We start from the raw sequence: 24309 nt of genomic DNA on the forward strand, positions 1-24309 counted from the left end.
AGCTGTTCATTTTGCTAAGGCTAAGCCATTCTACAGGATAAAAGAACAAAGAAAAAAAAAAAAAGCTTTAATCTTTTTGACAGAAGGATACAGGCAGGAAGTCCATAAAATTGGAGGAGAGACAGGAGGGGAAACGGGCAGACTTGATTGAAAAATGTACCTCTCCACCGGAATCTCTCACATTCTCCCAAGGGGTATCTTCCAAGCTCAGTTTAGGGTGAATCATAGGACCCTTGCCCTGGTCAGTCAAAAGGGTCGAGACCTGGATTTGAACGCTGGCTGCATCTCTACCTAGGCATGCTTACCCTCACTGGACCTCAGTTTCCTAATTTGTCAAATGCAGGTAATCATTTTGTCTTAGAGCATCAGACTTGGAGGTTATAAAATCCCTAGTTAAGTGCCCTTGATAGAGTAGGCATTTGAAAACGGCAGCTAAAATGATTAATTCCTCCCCGTTGCCTTCGCCCACAAATCTACCCAACTCATTGGGGCCACTGTCTTCCCTCTACTTCTCCAGCATTCACTCTTCCTCCAAAACACAGCTAAAGATTCACTTTCTCCTTTCAAGAGCCATTCACATGCAAAGAATACGTATTCTTTCTAAATGTGACAAGTCCTATTTTCAATATCATTCATATGGCCATCAGGATATGGTTTCTCTTATTATTCAATCACACAAGTCCTAACATGTCATTTCACATGTAGAAGGGGGTGTGTGTATCAGTTGACTGAGATTTTGGTCCTGCAATCTGTGGGAAAATGTTGGTATTCCTTCCCAAGCCCAGCACAGTTCTGGGTCTGCAGACAGGGAATCATCCTTTACCTTTGGATAGAGAGAGTTGGACTTGCTAGCAGAACGTTCTAGTGCTTCAGGCTGCCCTTGGGCACAGAGCCATCCCGTGTTCTATCCCCTTCACAGATGACAGCAAACCTCGGCTCAGCAGCAGCCCCCCCTCGGCCACCCTGGGCAGCCTCCTGGATGACCAGCACTGGCACTCCGTCCTTCTCGAGCGGGTCGGCAAGCACGTGAACTTCACTGTGGACCGGCACACACAGCACTTCCGGACCAAGGGCGAGGCGGATGCCTTAGACATCGACTATGAGGTGAGTTGATTCTCCCTGCAGACCCCCAAGCCCCTTGCTCGTGATCAGTAAGAAAATCAGGTAGCAAAAGAGCAAGTGAGAAGATGTGGGCCCCTGACAGATCTTACCCTGGGGCTTCTCTTCCCCTTGCTCTAAGCCCAGTCAGCCAACCACTGGGGAGTTCACGGAGAGAGTCTGAGCTGTGAGCCTGGAGAAACGCCTTGCAAGGCATCAGCTAATTGTGTGCACTTTAAAATCAGCAAGCCTCCTTTTTACTTTTTAAAACTTCTTTTTTTTTTTTTTTCCTGGTAGCTTTCCTGTATCACATCTAGTCTCTTGCTTACATTCAGTAACTCCTTTTTCGAAAATCAGCTTCAGTTAGCCGAGGTCATGGAAAATACAGAAATTATATTAATATAAAATTTTAGGTCAATTATACCTTAATAAAATAAATAATAAAATCCAAAGAAATTGAAAATCTGCATGATAGGCTCTTGTTTTTCACTTTCATTCCTATGCAGACTTCTGACCAATACACAAGGACAGTTAGTTCTACAAAAGAGCAAGAAAGAACGAACTGTCCTTGTGTATTGGTCAGAAGTTTTGCAAGACTAGCAGCCAAGATTTAACCATCTTTGCTAGTAGTTCAGTTCAAGAAGTATATATTGTGCTCCCACTGTATACCAGGCTCTCTTCTAGGCAATACCAATCAGAGATGACTAAAGCAGAGTCCCTGAGTTGGAGATGCTTACAATCTAATAGGAGAGTCAGTCCTGGAACACCCACTGCAGAGCAAGGAGGTGAAAGCTACCTTGGAGAGCGGCACTGGGCACTGCGGGATCCTAGGCACAGAGCGCTTGGCTCAACCTTGAATGCGGGTGGAAGGCTTCCAGCAGGAGATGCTGCTAAGTCTTGAAAGGAGAGAAGGGTTAGCCTGATGAGAAAGGTGAAAAAGGCAGGCCAGGTCAGAGAGGACCCTGTGCAGGGTACGGGGCATGAAATGTCACAGTCCAGTATCTATGGGATTTGAAACAATCGTCCGGCAGTGGTGTGTGAGGGCCAGCTGGTACTGACTCATGAAGGCCAGCTGGTAGATTTTCAGGAAGTTTGGAAGCTGGCTGGTAAATACAGCCATTATGAAAACCCCAGTTATTTAAACTTATAATCCATCGAAGTATTTTTAAAATGTACTAAATTCATTGATGCCTAGTTACTTTATTTTATTCTATCTATCTATGTGTCTCTCTATGCATCTATCTATATGTATTTGAGGTTTTTTTTTTACTTCTGTTGTATCTGTGTGGTGGAAATACACTATATTGGATTGCTACAGTGCATCTCTTTCCAATTCCATATTTTGTGACATCCGTTTGATGGTTTGAAATCCATCATAGCGGAGATATTTACACCATGGATATTGGTAAATCCTATAAGTCAGGGTTTGATTTATTGTTTTGTTGATTGTCTAGACCAGGGATAGGCAAACTACAGCCTGGTGACCAAGTCTGGCTTGAAGTCTGTTTTCTCCAGCCTGTGTGTTAAGAATACTTTTTATATCTATGTTGTTTTACAAAATTAAGAAAAAAAAAAGAATAAGTGACAAGAGACTGTGTGATTACAGATAAAAGAGTTCAGTGAAAAATCAACGAAAGCATTCTATAAAAATCAATTGGTTTTATGGAATTTATAATAGTTTATTGTATATTTTATTATTATTTGTAAATTGTGTCTACACATCGCTTATATCGGTAAAATGACCTAATGTCTGAATGCATGTGTGTGCCCACACACATACATATACAGAGATGAGTCTGTGTGTCTGTGTGTGTGCGTCACACCCTGAACAGCCAGATTTTAAACCTGTATCAACACACCACTTGAGGCAGTGAGAGATAAAACGTAAGAATTAGGGAAGACCCAGGTAATGATGGACCCTGTGACCCATGTTAAGGAGCTTAAACTGTGGGGGAAAAGGAGCCACTGAAGGATTTTTTGCAGAGTAGTGACATGGGCAGACTTATGTTTTAGAGGAGTCATTCTGAACATGTGTTTCAGGGGCCAGTACAATTAGCACCCCATCAAAATTTGTTAGAAATGAAAATACACAGGTCCTATCCAAACCTACAGAATCAGAAACTCAGGGGGAGGGGCTCAATCATTGGTTTTTAAAACTCCTCCAGAAGACTCCGATGCACCCTACTGTCTGAGAACAACTATTTTAGAGCAGTTACTCTAAAGGTTACTCTGAAACTACTCTGTAGTTTAGATCTGTCTATAGGTAGGCGGAGCATGTTGCTGGACAGATGGTTAGAAACCCTGTTAGGAGACAAAGTCAATCACTAGTGGATACATACAGGAACAGTGGAGGTGGAGATGAATCATTGAAAACTTAGGATCTGACTTTTTTCCAATCTCTATCATGAACTGTAAGAAAGATCTCCTCTTTGGATCCTAATCTTACTTTAGCATACTGTTGATAAGATATGCCATTCATTAACTTCAAAAGAGAATCTGTCACTCTTTGACTCAGGATGCAAAATACCAGGCAGTTTTTTTTGGTTTTTTTTTAGTTGCTGATAACTGGAAATCTATGAGTATCAATCATTCTTATTTGTTTAAGTGATTGTAAAAACAATATTGAAATTATCTTAAAGCAAAGAGATATCGTTTAGGAACTTGAGGACAATAAATAACACAAAACCATCATGAAGTTTCATTAGGTCCCCATATACTTGACCTCTAATAACTTGAGAGGTGATTCTAAAATTCACCCAGTTGCCTGATTCAACATTTGTTTTCAAGTTATCACTACCTGTGGTCTCCAGTGTAGATGATCTGTATGGAATCACAGCTGAGTGCCATTAAAGTGAATGTCAGCATTTAGGGGAAGACATCCAAAGATGTCACTGAATTTGTGAAGTTGGAACAGATTTCTTCTAGAAATGTCTAAATTTTTTGGTGCCTTGTAAGAAGTGTTTCCTGGGGGAGGGGGGGAAAACACCTTGAAATGTTCCTATGAAGCAAACTCTGCTTCAGAGAATCGAAGCCCCTTCCAAAGTATGCAGCCAGCTTGTTCATATGAACATAAAAGAAGACAGACTGACGATAACAGTGACATTGACATTGGCTGCACTGGAACAGGAGAGGTAGGTGTTGGGAGAAGTCTCTCGAACAACTGGCGCTCTCCAGCCTTTGAAGATTCACCTTCAAGGCTGTGTGGAGAGAAAGGGGCACCAGGGACAGGAATCCTGGGTCGCAATTACCACTTTACCACTAAGTAGGTGCAAAAACCTGGGAAGTAAAATTTCCTTACTTCAGTCACCCAGAAACAATATAAACACCCTTACTGCTAAATAGGATATCTGAATCTGAATCTAAGGTCTGTTTTTTTATTGAAGTATAGTTGATTTACAATGTAGTGTTAGTTTCTGCTGTATAGCAAAGTGATTCAGTTTTATATATATATATATATATATATAGTTCCCTGGGCTATACAGTAGTTCCTTGTTGTTTGTCTGTTTTATATATAATAGTGTGTATATGTTAATCCCAAACTCCTAATTTATCCCTCCCCCACCTTTCCCCTTTGGTAACCATAAGTTTGTTCTCTATGTCTGTGAGTCTGTTTCTGTTTTGTAAATAAGTTCATTTGTGTCATATTTTAGATTCCACATATAAGCGATATCATATGAGTTTTGTTTTTCTCTGTCTGACTTCACTTAGTATGACAATCTCTAGGTCCATCCATGTTGCTGCAAATGGCATTATTTTATTCTTTTTTATGGTTGAATAGTATGCCATTGTATGTATGTATGTTTGTGTCGGGGTGTGTGTGTGTGTGTATATATATATATATATATGCCACATATTCTTTATCCATTCATCTGTTGATGGACATTTAGATTGCTGCTTCTGTGTCTTGTCTATTGTGAATAGTGCTGCTATAAATATTGGGGTGCATGTATCTTTTCGAATTAGAGTTTTCTCCAGATATATTTCCAGGAGTGGGATTGCTGGATCATATGGCAACTCTATTTTTAGTTCTTAAGAAACCTCCATACTGTTCTCCATAGTGGTTGCACCAATTTACATTCCCACCAACAGTGTAAGAGGGTTCCCTTTTCTCCACATCCCCTCCAGCATTTGTTTGATTTTTTTTTAACATCTTTATTGGAATATAATTGCTTTACAATGGTGTGTTAGTTTCTGCTTTATAACAACGTGAATCAGTTATACATATACATATGTTCCCATATCTCTTCCCTCTTGCGTCTCCCTCCCTCCCACCCTCCCTATCCCACCCCTCTAGGTGGTCACAAAGCACCGAGCTGATCTCCCTGTGCTGTGCGGCTGCACCTTTCTCCCTTTAAGCAAAGTTTGATTACTTGATCACAGACAGCAAACCCCGAGTTCTACAGTTGTTCCCAAAGTCCACTGCCACAGTTTTAGGATGATTCATTGTCTATTCAGGTATTCCACAGATGCAGGGTACATCAAGTTGATTATGGATATTTGATCCGCTGCTCCTGAGGCTGTATGGAGAGATTTCCCTTTCTCTTCTTTGTTCGCACAGTTCCTGGGGTTCAGTTTTGGTTTTGGCCCCACCTCTGTATGTAGGTCACCTGAGGGCATCTGTTCCTGCCCAGACAGGACAGAGTTAAAGCAGCAGCCGATTTAGGGGCTCTTGCTCATTCAGGCCAGGGGGAAGGAGGGGTATGGTAGTTATAATTGGAATGTGGGGCAAGCCTGCGGCAGTAGAGGCTGACTTAATGTTTCAGTAGCCTGAGGCACACTGTGTGTTCTCCCGGGGAACTTGTCCCTGGATCATGGGACCCTGGCAGTGGCAGGCTGCACAGGCTCCCTCGGGGTGTGGATAGTGACCTGTGCTTGCACACAGGCTTCTTGGTGGCTGCAGCAGCAGCGTTAGCATTTCACGCCCGTCTCTGGGGTCTGAGCTGATAGCTGCAGCTCACGCCCATCTCTGGAGCTCCCTTAGGTGGTGCTCTGCCTTCTGTGGGCCCATGGGAAAGGAATTCCCTCTCTTCGCGCACCCTGAAACAATAGTCTCTTGCCTCTTAGGCAGGTCCAGACTTTTTCCTGGCCTCCCTCCTGTGGCACACTAGCCCCCTTCAGGCTGTGTTCACGCAGCCAACCCCAGTCCTCTCCCTGGGATCTGACCTCTGAAACCTGAGCCTCAGCTCCCAGCCCCCACCCACCCCTGTGGTTGAGCAGACAAGCCTCTCAGGCTGGTGAGTGCTGGTCGGCGCCAATCCTCTGTGTGGGAATCTCTGCTTTGCCCTCCACACCCCTGTTGCTGCGGTCTCCTCCATGGCTCCAAAGCTTCCCTCCCATCTCTGCCAGTGAAGGGGCTTCCTAGTGTATGGAAACTTTTCCTCCTTCACAGCTCCCTCGCAGAGGTGCAGGTCCCATCCCTATTCTTTTGTCTCTGTTTTTTCTTTTGCCCTACCCAGGTATATGGGGATTTTCTTGCCTTTTGGGAAGCCTGAGGTCTTCTGCCAGCGTTCAGTAGGTGTTCTGTAGGAGTTGTTCCACATGTCGATGTATTTTTGATGTATTTTGGGGGAGGAAGCTGATCCCCATGTCTTACTCCTCTGCCATCTTGAAGGTCACCCCAAGCATTCGTTTCTTATCAAGAGTGCTCAGTTATCCTTTTTAACATAGGCACCTTACCAGTATCAAAACTATTAAAAACATATTTTTAAAATATGTGATTTGGGACTTCCCTGGTGGTGCAGTGGTTTAGAATCCGCCTGCCAACGCAGGGGACATGGATTTGAGCCCTGGTCTGGGAAGGTCCCACATGCCGCAGAGCAACTAAGCCTGTGCACCACAGCTACTGAGCCTGTGCTCTGGAGACCACGAGCCACAACTACTGAATCCACGTGCCACAACTTCTGAAGCCCTCGCCCCTAGAGCCCATGCTCTGCCACAAGAGAAGCCACCGCAATGAGAAGCCCGTGCACCATGATGAAGAGTAGCCGCTGCTCGCTGCAACTAGAGAAAGCCCGCATGCAGCAATGAAGACACAACACAGCCAAAAATAAATAAATAAATAACTATGTGATTTATGTTATAAATACTAAAAAGACATTTTTTAAAAATAAATATATTCAATAAGAATTCTTGGTAAGAAAAAGCTATATTAAACTAAACACTCTAAGCATTTAAAATACATGTACCTCTTCAAATATAAGTTTTATTGAAGTTTTAAAGAAAATATGAGGTTGTGCTTTTATTTTATTTTATTTTGGCCACACTTGCAGGATCTTAGTTCCCTGACCAGGGATCGTCCCAGGTCCCCACAGTGAGCTCACTGAGTCCTAATCACTCCACAGCCAGGGAATTCCCTAGATAGTACTTTTATAATCAAAGATTGTTGGAGGTCCTTCTAAGTATGACATAAAGTTTAGAAACCTGGAAATAAAATATAAGAAAAATTTTGTACATATAAAATATTTTAAAAACCACATGCAATTCCACAAAAAAATACAGACAGAATGATATCATCCTCCCAAGAACTTGGAAAAGTATTTCAAAATTTAATTAATGAATAAGAAGCCCCCACAAATAATTTTTAAAAAGGTAACTCAATGGAAAAATAGGTAAAGAACATGAATATATAAAAAATACAGATTACTCTCAGATATATAAAAAGATGCACAACTTCACTCATTAGAAGAAGGAATGCAAATTCATACTACAATGATATTTTAAACTTAGACTTCAGGGAACACAAAATTTATAATGTTGGCATGGATATGAAGGAACCAGAACTATTTAATCTATTGTTAGTGAGACTATAATTAATACAATATTAGAGAAAGGGCAACATCTTCGAAATTGAAACAAGTGCTCTTCAATCCAACAATTCTGTTTCTAGGAATATATCCTACAATTATAAGCAAATGTGTGCAAAGGGGTATATGTTAGGAATAACAAAAGATTGGAAGATGGCCCAAAAGTCCATCAAAAGGAGGTTAATTAAAAATTATGGTAATCCCTGTAAGGAAACGGCTCTGCCAGAGTGTCCCAGTGACCTCACGCTGTCCACTTTGGCCAGACAGCCAAAGCCATGCCCCACAGCTGATCTGAGTCTTGACCAGACACCTTGTCATCTTCCTGAGACACAAGAGGATGGAGGCCTGCAATTAGCGGCTCCAAGGCCATCGCCACCTGCCTCCTGGCCCCATACCACACTGTCCTGATACAGTTTCTTGACACCCCCTAAGTTCTGTGGAGGCATGAGGCTTTCTGTCCTGCATGCTTAGAATAGAGTTGCATCACATAGAATTGCTTAGCCTGATGTTGAATCTGGCCTCTGTACCCCGACACCAAATTAAATCTCGGAGACAGAGTTTTGGGTGAAGTAGAAAAGAATAGCTTTATTGCTCTGCCAGGCAAAGGGGGACACAGCAAACTTGTGCCCTCAAAACCGTGTGTCCCAGCCTGGAGGGGGTAGTGAGGAGTTTTATAGTAATGGTTCAAAAAGGAGAGAGTGAACAGCTCATGGACATTCTTCTGATTGGTTGGTGGTGAGGTAATTGGAAGTCGGCATCATCAACCTTCTGGTTCCAACAGGTCTGGGGTCTGCGTGCTTGTGGGCAGCAGACAGTTACTTTCTCCCAACTGGTGGAGGTTTCAGTATCTGCAGAACAGCTCAAAGATATTGTTGTGTGTATCCCTTGGGGGTACCAGGATCCTACCCCAAGGCTGCACTATTGTTTCTTGACTACTTCTCCCTCATTTCTGCATCCCCTCCCTTCCCTCATTAGTAACTGTTTGAAACGCCCATTGGAACTCAGGGAAGGTCATGGAGGCTGAAATAAGCCTATTTCCTATAATCAAGAAACGGGGGGACACAGAAAGGCTTTTGTGCCCAGGAGCCTCACAAGGTCCTGCTCAGTTTCAAGCCGAAGTCTAGAATTAGATCTATAGCAATAAAGACTCTCACAACTCACCTTGTGGTCATCTGCCCTCATACTTAGTGTCCTCTGTGTTGGTGTGTGGGATGCAGGGGCCATGGGAGTGTACTATTTGTCTACTCTTCCCTTTACTGTCTAAGGCACACATCATCGGAATCTCACAGTGGCTCCTTTATCTCTATGTGTATCCGCCAGGCCTTGGCCTTGGACTCACCTTGTTTTGTGCGTGTGCTTGACAAACCTGAGCAGAAGTATTATGCTTCCATTAAAAAGAATGAGGGAGCCCTATATGTTCTGATGTGGAACCATCTCCAGTATAAATTGTTCAATGAAAAGGAAAATCAGTGTGCAATGCAGTGTAAACAGTATCTGTGTTCAAAAAAATAGAAAAGAATATATAGACTTGAAAGTGCATAGACCCGCAGAAATCTCTGGAAGGATACGCAGATCAGAAGAAAGTGGGGTCAACAAAGAAAAAACTTCATTCTTTGCTGTGTACTCTTCTGAAACATTTTGAATTTTGTACCACACGCAAAAAAAGTACTTTAAGAAAGAACTGAGGCAATAGAATGAATACATGACTTTAAAAGGTATTCCTTATGTTTACTTCTAAAATCACATCCTCTAATTTATTTTTATTCATAGTGTTTCTTCAAAAACACTTGTCACTTTATAATATGTTATTAAATTAATTTTTTTAGTTGAAGTAAAAAGCAAGTTAGTTGGATTTACAGTGTTGTGTTAGCTTCAGGTGTACAGCAAAGTCATTCAGTTATACATATATATATTCTTTTTTTTGAAGTTGAAAAATTTTATTTTACTTATTTATTGTTTTCATCATATTGTATACTTTATTGTTTTATTGACTTACAGTTGATTTAGAGTGTTGTGCTAATTCTTTTTCAGATTCTTTTCCCTTATAAGTTATTACAAAATATTGAGTATAGTTCCGTATAGGTCCTTGTAGGTTATCTATTTTGTATATAAAATTTACTTTTTTAAAAAAATTATTTATTCATTTTTGGCTGCGTTGAGTCTTTGTTGCTGTGCATGGGCTTTCTCTAGTTGCAGTGAGTGGGGGCTACTCTTCGTTGCGGTGCACGGGCTCTAGGCAAGGGGGCTTCAGCAGTTGTGGCGCATTGGTTTAGCTGCTCCACAGCATGTGGGATCTTCCTGGACCAGTGCTTGAACCCATGTCCCCTGCATTGGCAGGCGGATTCTTAATCACTGCACCACCAGGGAAGTCCCAAAATTTACTTATTTTTAATTGTCTATCTCTTCATCCCCAACCCAGCCATAGAACTAAAGCTCATCATAAGGGTCAAGATTATCTTTTTTACTCTATTTCTGTAGATTTGTATCTGGTACATAATACACACTCAATAAATATTTGTTAAGTAAATTTTAAAAGTGTATTTCTGTGCATTATAAAGATACCAATTTACACCCTACTTTTCTTCCCATAAGGCGTTCCTGATGGGTCACCATAGTCAGAGACCACCTACTGCTGCCCTTACTTTGGCTTAGTACTGCCCTAATGGACCTCCTCTTGGAGCTCAGACATGATTAAAGGACTGGCTGGACATAATACAACTTTTCATTGGGTGATCAAAATAACTACAGATCACAAGGGTAACCGTTTTGCAGATCATAACATGCGGTAGTATAATTGTTATTGGTCCTTTATTGGGGGGGTTGGTGGGAAACTCAGTTGAAAGACTACGTAGAAAGAGAGAAATAAATGGAAGAAAATAAAATAAGGAAAAGGGAAATAAGTAGGTACAAAGTGGAAATAAGGGGAAACAATGGAAGAAAACAACCAAGCTCCTATTTTGTGATTTTGTTGAGTCCCTCAAGCAGCCTAGTGAGGGAGATTATTACATTCTATATCACAGACATAAAAGACAAGAGTGACTAATGACCCTCCCATTCCTATTCCTCAAGTCATCGAGTAACAGAAATAGGATTTGAGTCTAGGTATGCATAGCCGATCACTGGAAGTCATTCTGGGGACAGCGTTTCTCTCTGAAGGAGGGATAATCTCTCAAGATCCAAGCACAGGCTGTGGTCCTTATCCTGGCCTCTGCATGTATATAAGACTTGAAACCACATTCCTTGGTGCCATTTTTCTGTCTAGTTTTAAATTTAAAATTTTTTGATCTGTGAACTTGCTAAATGCATGTTTCTCCAAGTTTTATAACAGTGAGATGTACATATTGAAAAGTAAACTAATTGTGTAGAACATGATGAGGGGGATATGCCAATTCCAGTATTATACCCCAAATATTGTTTTTATTAAGAGGAAGTAAAAGAACACTTGATAAAATTCCTTATAGTATTATTTTAGCTGCAGTTAGGGGTGTGGTGGTAGGTTTTAACTATTTAATAAGACATTCTGAGGCCGGGTGAACTTAGGCTAAATGATTGTCATTATCAATAAAATATTATAAAGGCCCCACTTGAATAATCATAGGGCCTGAGGAGAGAGTCAAAAGTTACAAATGAGCTAACAAACAGTTGAATAAAATCTGTTCTACTTCCTTCTTTGACAAATGAACATCCCACATGTCCAAGCCCTGTCTACAGGGGAAACCCCCTTGGTCACTCCTGGGACCTATGTATGGGTCCATGGTCCATCCTCAGGAGGACGGACAGTGGAGAGAATAGTTCAGGCCCTTGAAGCTGTTTCAGAGCTGTTCAGGCAGGAAACTCTGGGGAGCTGGGTAGGAAGACTAAGTTTAGGAGGGTGATGACAGCTTCCTATCGTCATTTCCCCTTGGTTTGCAAACACCACCCCCATGACACAGGATGTGACCAGAGGGTGGTCAGAGGGGGGCTCTCTAGGGTGTCAGTTCCACTGCAGGTGCCCTTCTAACCTGAATGTAGGGGGTGGGGATACACTGAAGTTAGAATTTCCAATGAGTTCTTGCTTGAATGCTGAAATATACATGATTTACCCCATTATCCAATTTTTAAAATTAATTAATTAATTTATTTATTTTTGGCTGCATTGGGTCTTTGTTGCTGCACACGGACTTTCTCTAGTTGCAGCGAGCAGGGGCTATTCTTCATTGCGGTGCGCACGCAGCCTTCTCATTGTGGTGGCTTCTCTTGTTGCGGAGTACGGGCTCAACGCATGCGGGCTTCAGTAGTTGTGGCGCATGGGCTTAGCTGCTCCGCGACATGTGGGATCTTCCTGGACCAGGGCTCGAAGCCGTGTCCCTTGCACTGGCAGGTGGATTCTTAACCCCTGCACCACCAGGGAAGTCCCCCATTGTCCAATTAACCTAAGGTTAAAATTTTGTAAATTGATTCAGACAAAAATGAATAAATAAATATGTGCTGAACCAATCAGGCTGTTTCAGACTCTGGTGTCTGTGAATCTGTAAAAAGATATCCATTTAGAGAAATGAACCCTAGACTAGCAATGGACCAGATTTCAGCCAGGACCAGCACTCACGGTAAGAATTAGAAAGATGGTCTGAATCCAGCCCCTGGTGTGAAACCTGCTAGTAGGTAGAGAGCATTGGGTGGCTCTGGCAGAGGAAATAGGAGGGGCTGATTTATGCCATTGAGAAACTATTGGGGGTTTCCGCTACTACAACTGTCCACCACGTCTCCTTTGCTTCCCCATAGTGGGAACAGCAGAAGGCTCACCAAGTGCATGCCAGGCTGCCTAGGTTAGGGGCGTAGTGTGTCAGTGAGCCTGGGACTTTCAGTTTTAAAAATGAGAAAGTTTCAGGCCAACCAAGACCAGTTGTTCACCCTGGTCTTCAAGGAGGTAGATGGTTCCTCAGTGGAACTTGAATAGAAGTTGCTGGAAGCAAGGCAGTGTGTGTAGGACCAGAGGGGCTACAACTGCACCCCTTGGCTCTAAGGCCTTAGTCAAGCTGTTAAACCTCTGTATGCCATCTTTTTCATCAGCTTTCAAGTGGAGCAAATAGTAATATCTAGCTAAAAAGTTAAAGAAAAAAATAGTGAAAGTAAGCCCTAAGCATAGGGCCTGTTGTATAAAACTAGTCCATAAATGCCACTATTCTTTTTTAATTACTGAAGTACAGTTGATTTACAATGTTGTGTTAATTGTTGCTGTACAGGAAAGTGATTCAGTTATATATATATTCTTTTATAAATATTCTTTTCCATTATGGATTATCACAGGATATTGAATAGAATTCCCTGTGCTGTACAGTAGGACCTTGTTGTATATCTACTCTCTATATAATAGTTTGCATCCCAAACTCCCAATCCATCCCTCCCCCACCCCACCTCCCTCTTGGCAACCACAAGTCAGTTCTCTATGTCTGTGAGTCTGTTTCTAATTTATGTTTTAAAACATTTGTGTTATATTTTAGATTTTTAGATTCCACATATGATATTATATGGTATTTGTCTTTCTCTTTCTGACTTACTTCACTTAGTATGATAATCTCTACTTGCATCCATGTTGCTGCAAATGGCATTATTTCATTCTTTTTTATGACTGAGTAATATTCCGTTGTATATATGTACCACATCTTCTTTATCCATTCATCTGTCGATGGACATTTAGGTTATTTCCTTATCTTGACTATTGTGAATAATGCTGCTATAAATATAGGGGTGCATTTATCTTTTTGAATTAGAGTTTTGTCTTGATATATGCCCAGGAGTGGGATTGCTGGATCATATGGTAGTTCTATTTTTAGTTTTTTAAGGAAGCTCCATACTGTTTCCACAGTTGAGAGACTATGGGGGGGGGTTCCAATATTGGCTGGAAATTGGGGGTTTCCAATATTGGCTGCACCAACTTACATTCCCACCAACAGAGTAGAAGGGTTCCCTTTTCTCCACACTGTCTCCAGCATTTATTACTTGTAGACTTTTTGATGATGGCCATTCTGACTGGTGTGAGGTGGTATGTCATTGTAGTTTTGATTTGCATTTCTCTAATAGTTAGTGATGTTGAGCATGTTTTCATGTGCCTATTGAAATGCCACTATTGTTATTACTAAAAGAAAACCTTATCTAAGAGAGATGCTGAGGCCAAATTCAACTGAAGTGTAAGGGGCAACAGCTGGGCTTGGGTCAGGAGCCAAAGCCAGGGTGGAGGTAGGTAGCTGTGGACCTGGAACACAGGCAGGCAGGAAGCGTGGCCGTGAATGAGTTGCTTTGTGGAAACAAGGAGGGCTGTCAGGATCAATGCTTCCTCCTATTCAATGCAGGGTTGCATCTGGGTCAGATATCACTTACTCTTTTCCCTCCCAAAACAGAAATGAACAATTATATCATCCAGAAATAAAGGGACACTGGGAATTTGTGAAAGAATAGGGTATAGAAGGAATAAAGAAGTAAAAATATGAAAACAAGTCACCTCATCTCAATATATAATCCCAAAGTAGGGACAAAAATAAGAGATAATATGCACTGCAACCCCTTAAGAGTTATAGAGATCAAAAGTTCCAAAGAAATTCCAATCTGAGTCATTGATCAAATCAAACAGTAGAGCAGAAGCCAAAAACTGGTCCCACAGGGAGCAATTTGGACTACCCTCATCTTATTTAGCCCATTTAGTATTTTTTTTTAACTATTCGAATTCAGGCCAATATTTAAAAATCAAGAGGTACCATCAGAAAATTGGGATTTCTGGTCTCATTTGAAATGGCAGAAATTCATCTACCTTTGACAGCCTTCCTCCAGAAAGGCCGTGATCACTATGTATAATTCAACAAACACCAAGCCGGTGCAAGTTTTAAAGTGTGGGAAAAAAAAAAAAAGACAGCCATTTGGATCCTTTTTCATATATATTCCATTACAAAATAGGCTATCAGAACAAAAGTGAGACAAATATTCGCTAATGAGAAACTTCAAATGTATCAGAAATCCGAGTCTGACAGGAAAAGGAATCTTTAGAACAAGAAGACTCTCAAATTCAAACAGGGCCAGAGAAAAAAACCAATAAGGAGGAATGAACTCATTGCCAGAGAAGTAACATCAAAGGCTGAAAAAGAGACAAGCAAATTCCAGACAATAGAAGAGGAATGAGATCAAAGGAAAAGAGAGTGGCAGCTTCTAGGACCTCATACATTTAACATCAAAGTGTGTTTTCTCCTGGGATTCATCCAGTTGGAGCCCACCTGTGACACCAGAAAACCCTCCAGGTTCCCAGATGGACCAAGACACTCAGACTGTGAGTGAAACTTTACAATCTAACACCTGATTTTGTTGACCACTAAGATCAATAAAAGGCTCACCATGCAATTTTCCAAGAGCAAACAAATAAGAAAAGTAAGAAAAGAAAGCAGCCACATTGACAAAAAAGGGACAATAAGGTAAAGCGGTTTTAGAAGTAAATTGCTAGTGCTCTTTTTTGATCCGATTCAACAATTATTTGTCGAATCTCTTATGTTTGAGTCATACCTCTTGCATTAAATATTCAAAAATGAACAAGATGTGGTCTGTGTCCTTGAGAAACTTTTTTTAGAGAGATTTACCAAAACATTCAACAAATATTTATTTGGCATCTATTATGTATCAGGCATCATTTTATGTGCTTGGAATATGTCCATGAAAAGAACAAGCACCTACCCTTATGATGCTTGTGTTTCAGCAGGAGAGACAAACTATAAGCAATACCCATAGCAAGTAAATAAATTACATAGTAAGAAGGATGACAAATGCTATAGAAAGAACAAAAATAGATCTAGGTAATGGGATTGGGAATGCTAAGATTGAGGGAAACAGGTTGCAACTTTAGATTTGTTGATCGGGGTAGGGATTATTGAGATGATGTCCCTTAAGCCAGGACTTTAAAAAAAAATGTGAATTTGTCGTATTGCTATCTGGAGAGAACTGGCTCAGGGCATCTGGTTCCCTTATAGTGTCACAACTATTTTGTATTATAGGAGCCCATGATCTAATGGAAACTGGATTTCCAGCTCTATGATGCATATACTGAATGCCTTTGGGCTACTTCATGCAAATGATGCGCCCTGAAATATAATGTCTATTCAGTACCGTCAGTATCTGCCCCATGATGAAATATGCGTGAGTCTCAAAGGAAAGGCAAAATCATGTCGTCAGTGTCCCAGACAAACAAATCAGTAAATGAAGAGGTTTGTAGAATACAGCTAGGGTTGACTTAAAAACAAAGATTAATTCAAGGAGACCCATTCAAGTTTAAAGGACGTACAGGAGCAATTATAAACACACTAGAGATATACTTGTGAGATGTTAAAGAGAATAGTTTATACCACACAGCCACTGAAGTAACTGAGAAAAGCTCTGTAATTTTAGGTTAGACATTTAGGAAATCAAATAAATAAACAAAAATAAACAATACTTTTTAGAATGCCGACTGAGTAAGAAGAATGCAGAAGAACGTGAGCCTGAAATATGCCTCCTACCCAAAGAACAAGTTACACAGAATTTGACACTCAACAGTTCAATGACCAGTTTTCCTAAATTTGAAAAAATTCATTGAAAGTAGATACTGATCAGATAGTTTTAGCAAGTTCTCTCTCTCTTTCTTTTTTCCTTTTCCTTCTCAAATAAATATCAAGCTAGAAATGATCAAAGGACCTTTTCAAAGGAGGACACAACATATTTAGTTCCAGTGTTCTGAAAATCTGAAAACCAGAAGGAAACTTCTACAGGACTTCAGAGAAAATGTGTATTTGTTTATTAATTCAAAAAATACCGTATGCTAACACATATATATGGAATTTAAGGAAAAAAATGTCATGAAGAACCTAGGGGTGAAACAGGAATAAAGACACAGACTTACTAGAGAATGGACTTGAGGATATGGAGAGGGGGAAGGGTGAGCTGTGACAGGGCGAGAGAGTGGTATGGACATATATACACTACCAAACGTAAGGTAGATAGCTAGTGGGAAGCAGCCGCATAGCACAGGGAGATCAGCTCCGTGCTTTGTGACCGCCTGGAGGGGTGGGATAGGGACGGTGGGAGGGAGGGAGACGCAAGCGGGAAGAGATGTGGGAACATATGTATATGTATAACTGATTCACTTTGTTATAAAGCAGAAACTAACACACCATTGTAAAGCAATTGTACTCCAATAAAGATGTTAAAATGAAAAAAAAAAAGAAAAGTTACTCAGTGTAGTTGCTATTGATGTAAAACATCAGTGTAAAATATAGCAAACTTCAGACTGTAAAATATTAGCAAAATTAATATCCATATAGTTTTTATTCAGAAATTGTTGAAAATAAGCCTGCAAAACACTGTTTTGGAAGAACCTCTTAACTGAGAAATTGCTGCTGGTAAGAACTATCCTGCAAACAGCAAAGGCTACAGGCCATGAGCCCTTCAAAATGTCTCAGGGTAGGAAATCTTTTTTGTTAATTGAAGTATAGTTGATTTACAATGTGTTAGTTTCAGGTGTACAGCAAAGTGATTCCTATATAGACATATGTGCATATGTATATATCTGTTGTATATATCTATTCTTTTTCAGATTCTTTTCCATTATAGGTTATTATTACAAGATATTGAATATAGTTCCCTGTGCTATAGAGTAGGTCCTTGGTAGGAAATCTTTCAATTTTCACATTAATCTAATCAAGCTACATTGTTTACATGAGATCAGTATTATCATTATCCTCATTTTACGTATGAGGAAAATGAATCACACAACAGTTAGGTATTTTACCCGAGGTCCCACAGAAGGGCAGAGCTGGTTTTAAATCCAGCCAGAGAAGCTCCTGAAACAGTGATTCTAACCACTTCACTGTGAAAAGCTAAAGATGGATGTTGATACAGCTCAAAAATTTATGCAATTTTGTAACAAATTGCCACAAAATAGAATTTCTTTAAAAAAGAGTTTCAAAGTAGAAAAATAAATGTGCCTATTAATTGATAATAATAATATTTTAAGTAATCAAAATTCAAAACAAGCTGGGGTTGGAGAAAAAAAAAATCTGGGTTTCGTAGACAGTAATCCAAAACTGTGGTCTGAAAAGCTAGATAATCACAGGATTATCTTCAAAGTCAGTTTTTCAGAAAGACTAAATAAATGAAAGTGAGTTATTTGTAGTGAGGTGGATGGACCTAGAGTCTGTCATACAGAGTGAAGTAAGTCAGAAATAGAAAAACAAATAACGTATGCTAACACATATATATGGAATCTTAAAAAAAAAACAAAAAAGGTTCTGAAGAACCTAGGGGCAGGACAGGAATAAAGATGCAGATGTAGAGAATGGACTTGAGGACACTGAGAGGGGGAAGGGTAAGCTGTGACAAAGTGAGAGAGTGACATGGACATATATACACTACCAGATGTAAAATAGATAGCTAGTGGGAAGCAGCCACATAGCACAGGGAAATCAGCTCGGTACTTTGTGACCACCTAGAGGGGTAGAATAGGGAGGGTGGGAGGGAGATGCAAGAGGGAGGGGATATGGGGATATATGTGTACGTATAGCTGATTCACTTTGTTACATAGCAGAAACTAACACACCATTGTAAAGCAATTATACTCCAATAAAGATGTAAAAAAAAGACTAAACATTACACAGTCTACATAGGAAAAAGCATAAAAGAGACAATAATCAAAAATTAACAAACACAGTAGAATAAAGCAATATTGATCATCTTTATAATTATAGCAATACACTTGAAAGTTTTCTAGGGACTTCCTTGGTGGTCCAGTGGTAAAGAATGCACCTTCCAATGCAGGGGACAGAGGTTCGATTCCTGGTCAGTGAACTAAGGTCCCACATGCTGTGGGGCAACTAAGCCCACGTGCCACAAATACTGAGCTCGTGCACCACAATGAGAGAGCCCGCGTGCCGCAACTAGAGAGAAGCCCACGTGCTACAATGAAGAGCCTGCACCACAATGAAAGATCCTGCACGCCTCAACGAAGACCCTGAGTGCCACAACTAAGACCCAAAGAGCCAAAAAAACCAAAGAAATTAAAAAATATATATATAGCATTATTAAAAATTTTTTTCTAAATTCCCTCAAGTGGTAAGTAGTCTCATATTTGCTTAATAAGCAAACACCAGTCATATGATATGTGGTTTTCAGTTAACACATGTATGGCAGAAAACACCAAAATGATTATTTTTTTAAAGTTGGAACTGGGGACAAAGATACCCAGTTAAATTTATGTAAACTGAAAACAGAGGTAGAAAAATTAGTACCACTGAAATTAAAAATTAAGATAAAAAGATAAAGGCTATTGTAAAGTACTAAATGTTGTGGTTTCTAATTAAAAACACCTATACTAAACATATATATATATATATATGAAATAAAATATCAATCAAATACAAAAAACCAAAACAGTTCATTTCTAGCGGTTAGATGTTGACTGACACTGTCCTGATGTGAGCTGTAGGGACTCAGAAGCCATTTTCTGGGACTCAGAGGCCCAAGAGCAAGGCTGAAGGAGGTGGTTATTGGTTTTCCAGTTATGTTGCTAGAAGAATAAACTAATGGGCAGAGTTCAAGGAGAAAAGCCGGTGTTGGGAACTTGGGTGAGACTCAGATGCCAGCTGAACTCAGCAGAAGAAGAGCTTGAATATGATCAGTATTCAGTTTTTGCCAACATTTGCTGTAATCATTTGACAATCCCAGGTCATGCATAGCAGGGATCCTTGTGTGGGTGGCTTGATGGACAAAAACATAGTTAAGAGCAAGATTTTGATGTTCGTTCACAGAACTTTGATAAATCAGATAAAATTATGAATGTAAATGATCTGATGTATATAATTATTAATGTAAAATTAGTAGGTATATACCAAGTATAGCCTACAAGTGTTTATGAAGTATTTAGAAAAATCAATACTATATACGCAGGAAAGAAAATCAGTAATATATGAAGCAAGTTTTTCCATTCTAACTAATCTGATAATGAACTAAATCTATAATTCAGTAATACAATTATAGCCTCATATTCTCAACTACATGAAAAATTTAAAATATAAAACAGGTTAAAAATCTAATCTCATACTCAAATGTGCAGAAATGCAATTTTGCTTCTTCTCCCTACCTGAATTCAATATGCTTATTGGCCCCTGCTTCCCCTGATAGCAGAAAAATCTAACCGTGTTGATGAACGATAACTAGTTAATGCCTATTTAAAACTTAACTGTACTATTGTGTAAATACTGGGTTATATTGGGGTTTCTTCTTGCTCCTCCTTTTTGTTTCCATGGGCAGATCACAGGCTGCGGGCTTGTGGATAGCCCAGCATGGGAGTAAAGTGTCAGCCTCTGTAGCTGCTGTTCATGGTACCTGCAATGGGCTCAGGCTGGAGGTCTAGTCACCTGGACACTTGGATCTCCGTATCAGCTACCAGCCTTTGACACACTTATATCCTCAGTCCATCCATATTACCCATCCTGCTCTCACAGCCCTGGGGACCTCAGTAGCCTACTTCACACAGTGCTTCAGTGATCAGGCCGTTGAGAAGCAGCTCTCAGAAACTTCCATGTTGCTGCTTCTCACAGCCATTGCTAACCTGTCTGTCTTCCAGCCAAGTTTTGTTCTGAGGCCATGCTGAATTTGAAGCCTCTTTAATAAGCTTACAATCATCATTGTTGTAGGAATCAGGGGAGAAATAACTCCCTGAGTTTTCCAAAATCTATCTTGTGGCCTCCATCCTCATTCACCTAAAGCTCATCAAATTTCAATCTCCCAGAGAGACCCAAAGAGCAGGTCCCACACCATGTAACTCTTGTCTCTGCCAATTTTCTCCTAACATCCTCTACCCAGACTAGAAAGAGTTTTGCTCTCCTTTCATGTAATGGGAAATTACAGTTTTATAATATATACTATCCTCCATACTATTTCACTTAAAAAAGGCTCTACCCCAGATCCTTCAAATGCTTTTTTTTTGTGTGCTTTTTAAAAGAAAGGTTTTTTATTTTCTTTTCTCCTTTTCAAATATTGCTCCGTGACTAATATTTTCCTAAATCACAGATGAGTGAAGTACAACATTATTTTTTTTGAAAATTGAGGAAGATGGCCATAAAAATTAAAAGAATAAAATTTTTGTTATATATAAATTATATATAGTGATATAATTATATAAATTATAGAAAAGAATAAGAACTCATGTCCACACAAAAACCTGAACATGAATATTTACAGCAACATTATTCATAGTTGTCAGAACTTGGAGGCAACGAAGATGTCCTTCAGTAGGTGAATGTATAAACAAACTGCGCTACATAGAGACAATGGAATATTATTCAGAGCTAAAAAGAAATGAGCTATCAAACCATAAAAAGACATGGAGGAACCTTCAATTCATGTTACTAAGTGAAAGAAGCCAAACTGAAATGGTTACATGCTGTATGATTCCAACAATATGACATTCTGGAAATGGCAAAATTATTGAAACAGTAAAAAGATCAATGATTGCCAGGGACTGGAGTAAGGGGCTGGGAGAGGGATGGATTGACAGAGAACAGGATTTTTAGAGGAGGCAAACTATTCTGTATGATACTGTACTGGTGGATATGTGTAATTTTCCATTTGTCCAAACCCACAGAATGTACAATACCAAAAGTAAACCATAATGTAAGCTCTGGAATTTGGGTGATGATGATGTGTGATTGTAGGCTCACCAGTTGGAAGAAATAAACCACTGGTGGAAGCTGTTGGTAACGGGAGGTCCTGTGCGTGTGTAGAGGCAGGGGGTATGTGGGAATCTCTCTACCTTCCTCTCAATTCTGCTGTGAAACTAAAACTGCTCTAGCATAATAAAGTTTTTTTAAAAATAAACAAAAGTAACAAATAGTCAACTTTATTTTTACCTTATAAATTTGATTTACATAATTACAAAAGGGAAGTGAATCTTTTTAAATCTACATGACTCAAACTGAAAACATTGGAAATACTGCAATAAGTCAACAAGGAAGTTATCAGAGCAGTAGTTTTACAAAGTATTTGTGGAATTAACGAGTTCATTTTTTTTTCAGTTTTCCATAAATCTCAAGAGTTATGAGTCATTTTTAAATAGAATCAAAGATAAAACTCCCAGAGTTTTACTCAGAGACACATTTAGGCATGATCTAAACACTTGGCAAAAGAAGAAAACTAGAGCTCAAATTCATTTACTATTTAAAATATGAGCACATATACTTCAAGACAAATAGTGTGGTTCAATCAGAGAATCTATTAATTTCTGATCTATTAATATAATTCAACCCATCAATAGATTAAATGTAAAATACCTTGTATTCTGTCTCATGAATTTTTGAAAGACCAGTCAATAGATAAAACTGAGCATTCATTTCTCATTTCAAACAAACAAACAAGAAATAAGCAACTAAATAATTTATGTGTAAATGGGATTAAACGATATCTAATGTGATGTGGGTTCAGAATCAGTATTCTATGTACCGGGAAATATACAAAAGTACTGTTCCTTTTTGTTTGTTTTTGGCTTTTTTCCAAAGTTCTATACCATAATTCTTATTTATTGTTGTTTAAAAAGTTTTGGCTATATCTTAGAAAGTTTTGATCAGGACAATGAAACAAAAAAATGTATACAATTTGGCTTGAAAAGAGCAAAGTGTTTTAAATATGTCATCTGATTATTTCTTTGAAAAGTTGTATGAAATTAACTAAAATGTACATTATTTAATATACGAGTATCTGGATAGAGAAAACAATAGGATGCGTATATAATTTACTTGATAAATGTTTAATTAATGAAAACAATTCGTTTACACTGGAATTTGAGACATAAGTGATATATAACATTATATTGGTTTCAGATGTATTACATAATGATTTGATATTTGTGTATATTGTAAAATGATCTCCACACTAAATCTATTTAACATCCATTACCACACATAATTACAACATTTTTTTTCTTGTGTTGAGAACTTTTAAGAGCTATTCCCTTAGTAACTGTCAAATATACAATACAGTATTATTAACTATAATCTCCACGCAGTACATTACATCTAGTGACTTATTCATTTTATAACTGAAAGCTTGTACTTTTTGACCTTCTTCACCCATTTCGCCCACTCCCCCCTCCCCCACCTCTAGCAACCACAAATCTGTTCTCTTTATCTATGAGTCGTTCGCAATTTTGTTTTGTTTTTTAGATTCCATACAGTGGAAGTTTTTAAATGCTTGAAATTCACTGGAATTAAGTTAATGATGAATATGTGAACGAGAGAAATAAAATAATAACCTTAAGTGAAGGGCTTTACCAAAAATATTTTGAAAATAGAAAAAGACACTGGGTTCTTGTATAGGAAGATGAAATATTTCAAAAATGTTTATTCTCCAAGTAAATGTGTTTATGGAAATAACAAATTCTCAAAATTCCAACAGATTATTTTAAATAAAATTATTTTGAAATTAAACTTTAAAATTAAAGTAGGCAAAAATATCAAATAATTATCTAGATTAAAACAATGGTAAATAGAAGTGGGCAGCAGGATTAATCACTCTTATCATATATTACAATGTGTAAAGAAACAATTTTTTTTTTTTTTTTTTTTTTGCGGTATGCGGGCCTCTCACTATTGTGGCCTCTCCTGTTGTGGAGCACAGGCTCTGAGCGCGCAGGCTCAATGGCCATGGCTCATGGGCCCAGCCGCTCCGCGGCATGTGGGATCTTCCCAGACCGGGGCATGAACCCGTGTCCCCTGCATCGGCAGGCGGACTCTCAACCACTGCACCACCAGGGAAGCCCGTAAAGAAACAATTTTTAAAAAATAGTGTGGAACTTATGGGGGGGAAAAGTAGACATCTGGAAGTAAGCTTTGCTTTATCTGTAGCTATTCATATGAGGTGAAGACATTCTGATTGGGAGAACAAATCGTCCTGAAATACACTAAGCATTCAAATAGTTTAAATATATGCTAAAGGTAACATTTCAAAGCACTGAAGAAAAACTGGGTTACTCATTAAATAATGTTGGGATAAACATGATTAGAGAAAGTATTCTGCTTCTCTTGTATAATAGGAGGAATATTCATACCAAATCAGATTTCTTTTTAAAAGAATATTTCCATTCCAATAGTAATTTGTAGTAATTTTTACTGGAAAGAAAAGTGGTAGAGAAAACTAGTAACCATATCCTTCCCAGAGACAACTATCATTAATAGTTCAGTGTATTTCTTCAAGTCTAAATTGTAAGCACATATTTTGTTGTTGACATCATACTTTATACCCAGTTATAACCCCTGAATTTTTCAATCAACATTCCACTGATTTTCCACTTTATAACAAATGTTTACTCAGCACCATTATTAACTAAGTAGGAGTCTATCATATCAATTCTCGATTTTTTCCTCCATTT

General features: G+C 39.1%; 1 protein-coding gene across 1 annotated transcript in view; it reads left to right on the plus strand.

Moving 5' to 3' along the window:
• Positions 1-24309, plus strand: part of CNTNAP5 (contactin associated protein family member 5) — an 886651-nt gene that overhangs the window by 434095 nt on the left and 428247 nt on the right. Inside the window, exon 6 of the mRNA XM_030840366.2 lies at positions 920-1104. Coding sequence (XP_030696226.2) covers positions 920-1104 — 185 coding nt within the window. The remainder of the gene's footprint in view (positions 1-919; positions 1105-24309) is intronic.

This window comes from Globicephala melas, chromosome 7 (genome assembly GCF_963455315.2).
Source record: "Globicephala melas chromosome 7, mGloMel1.2, whole genome shotgun sequence".
NCBI lineage: Eukaryota > Metazoa > Chordata > Mammalia > Artiodactyla > Delphinidae > Globicephala > Globicephala melas.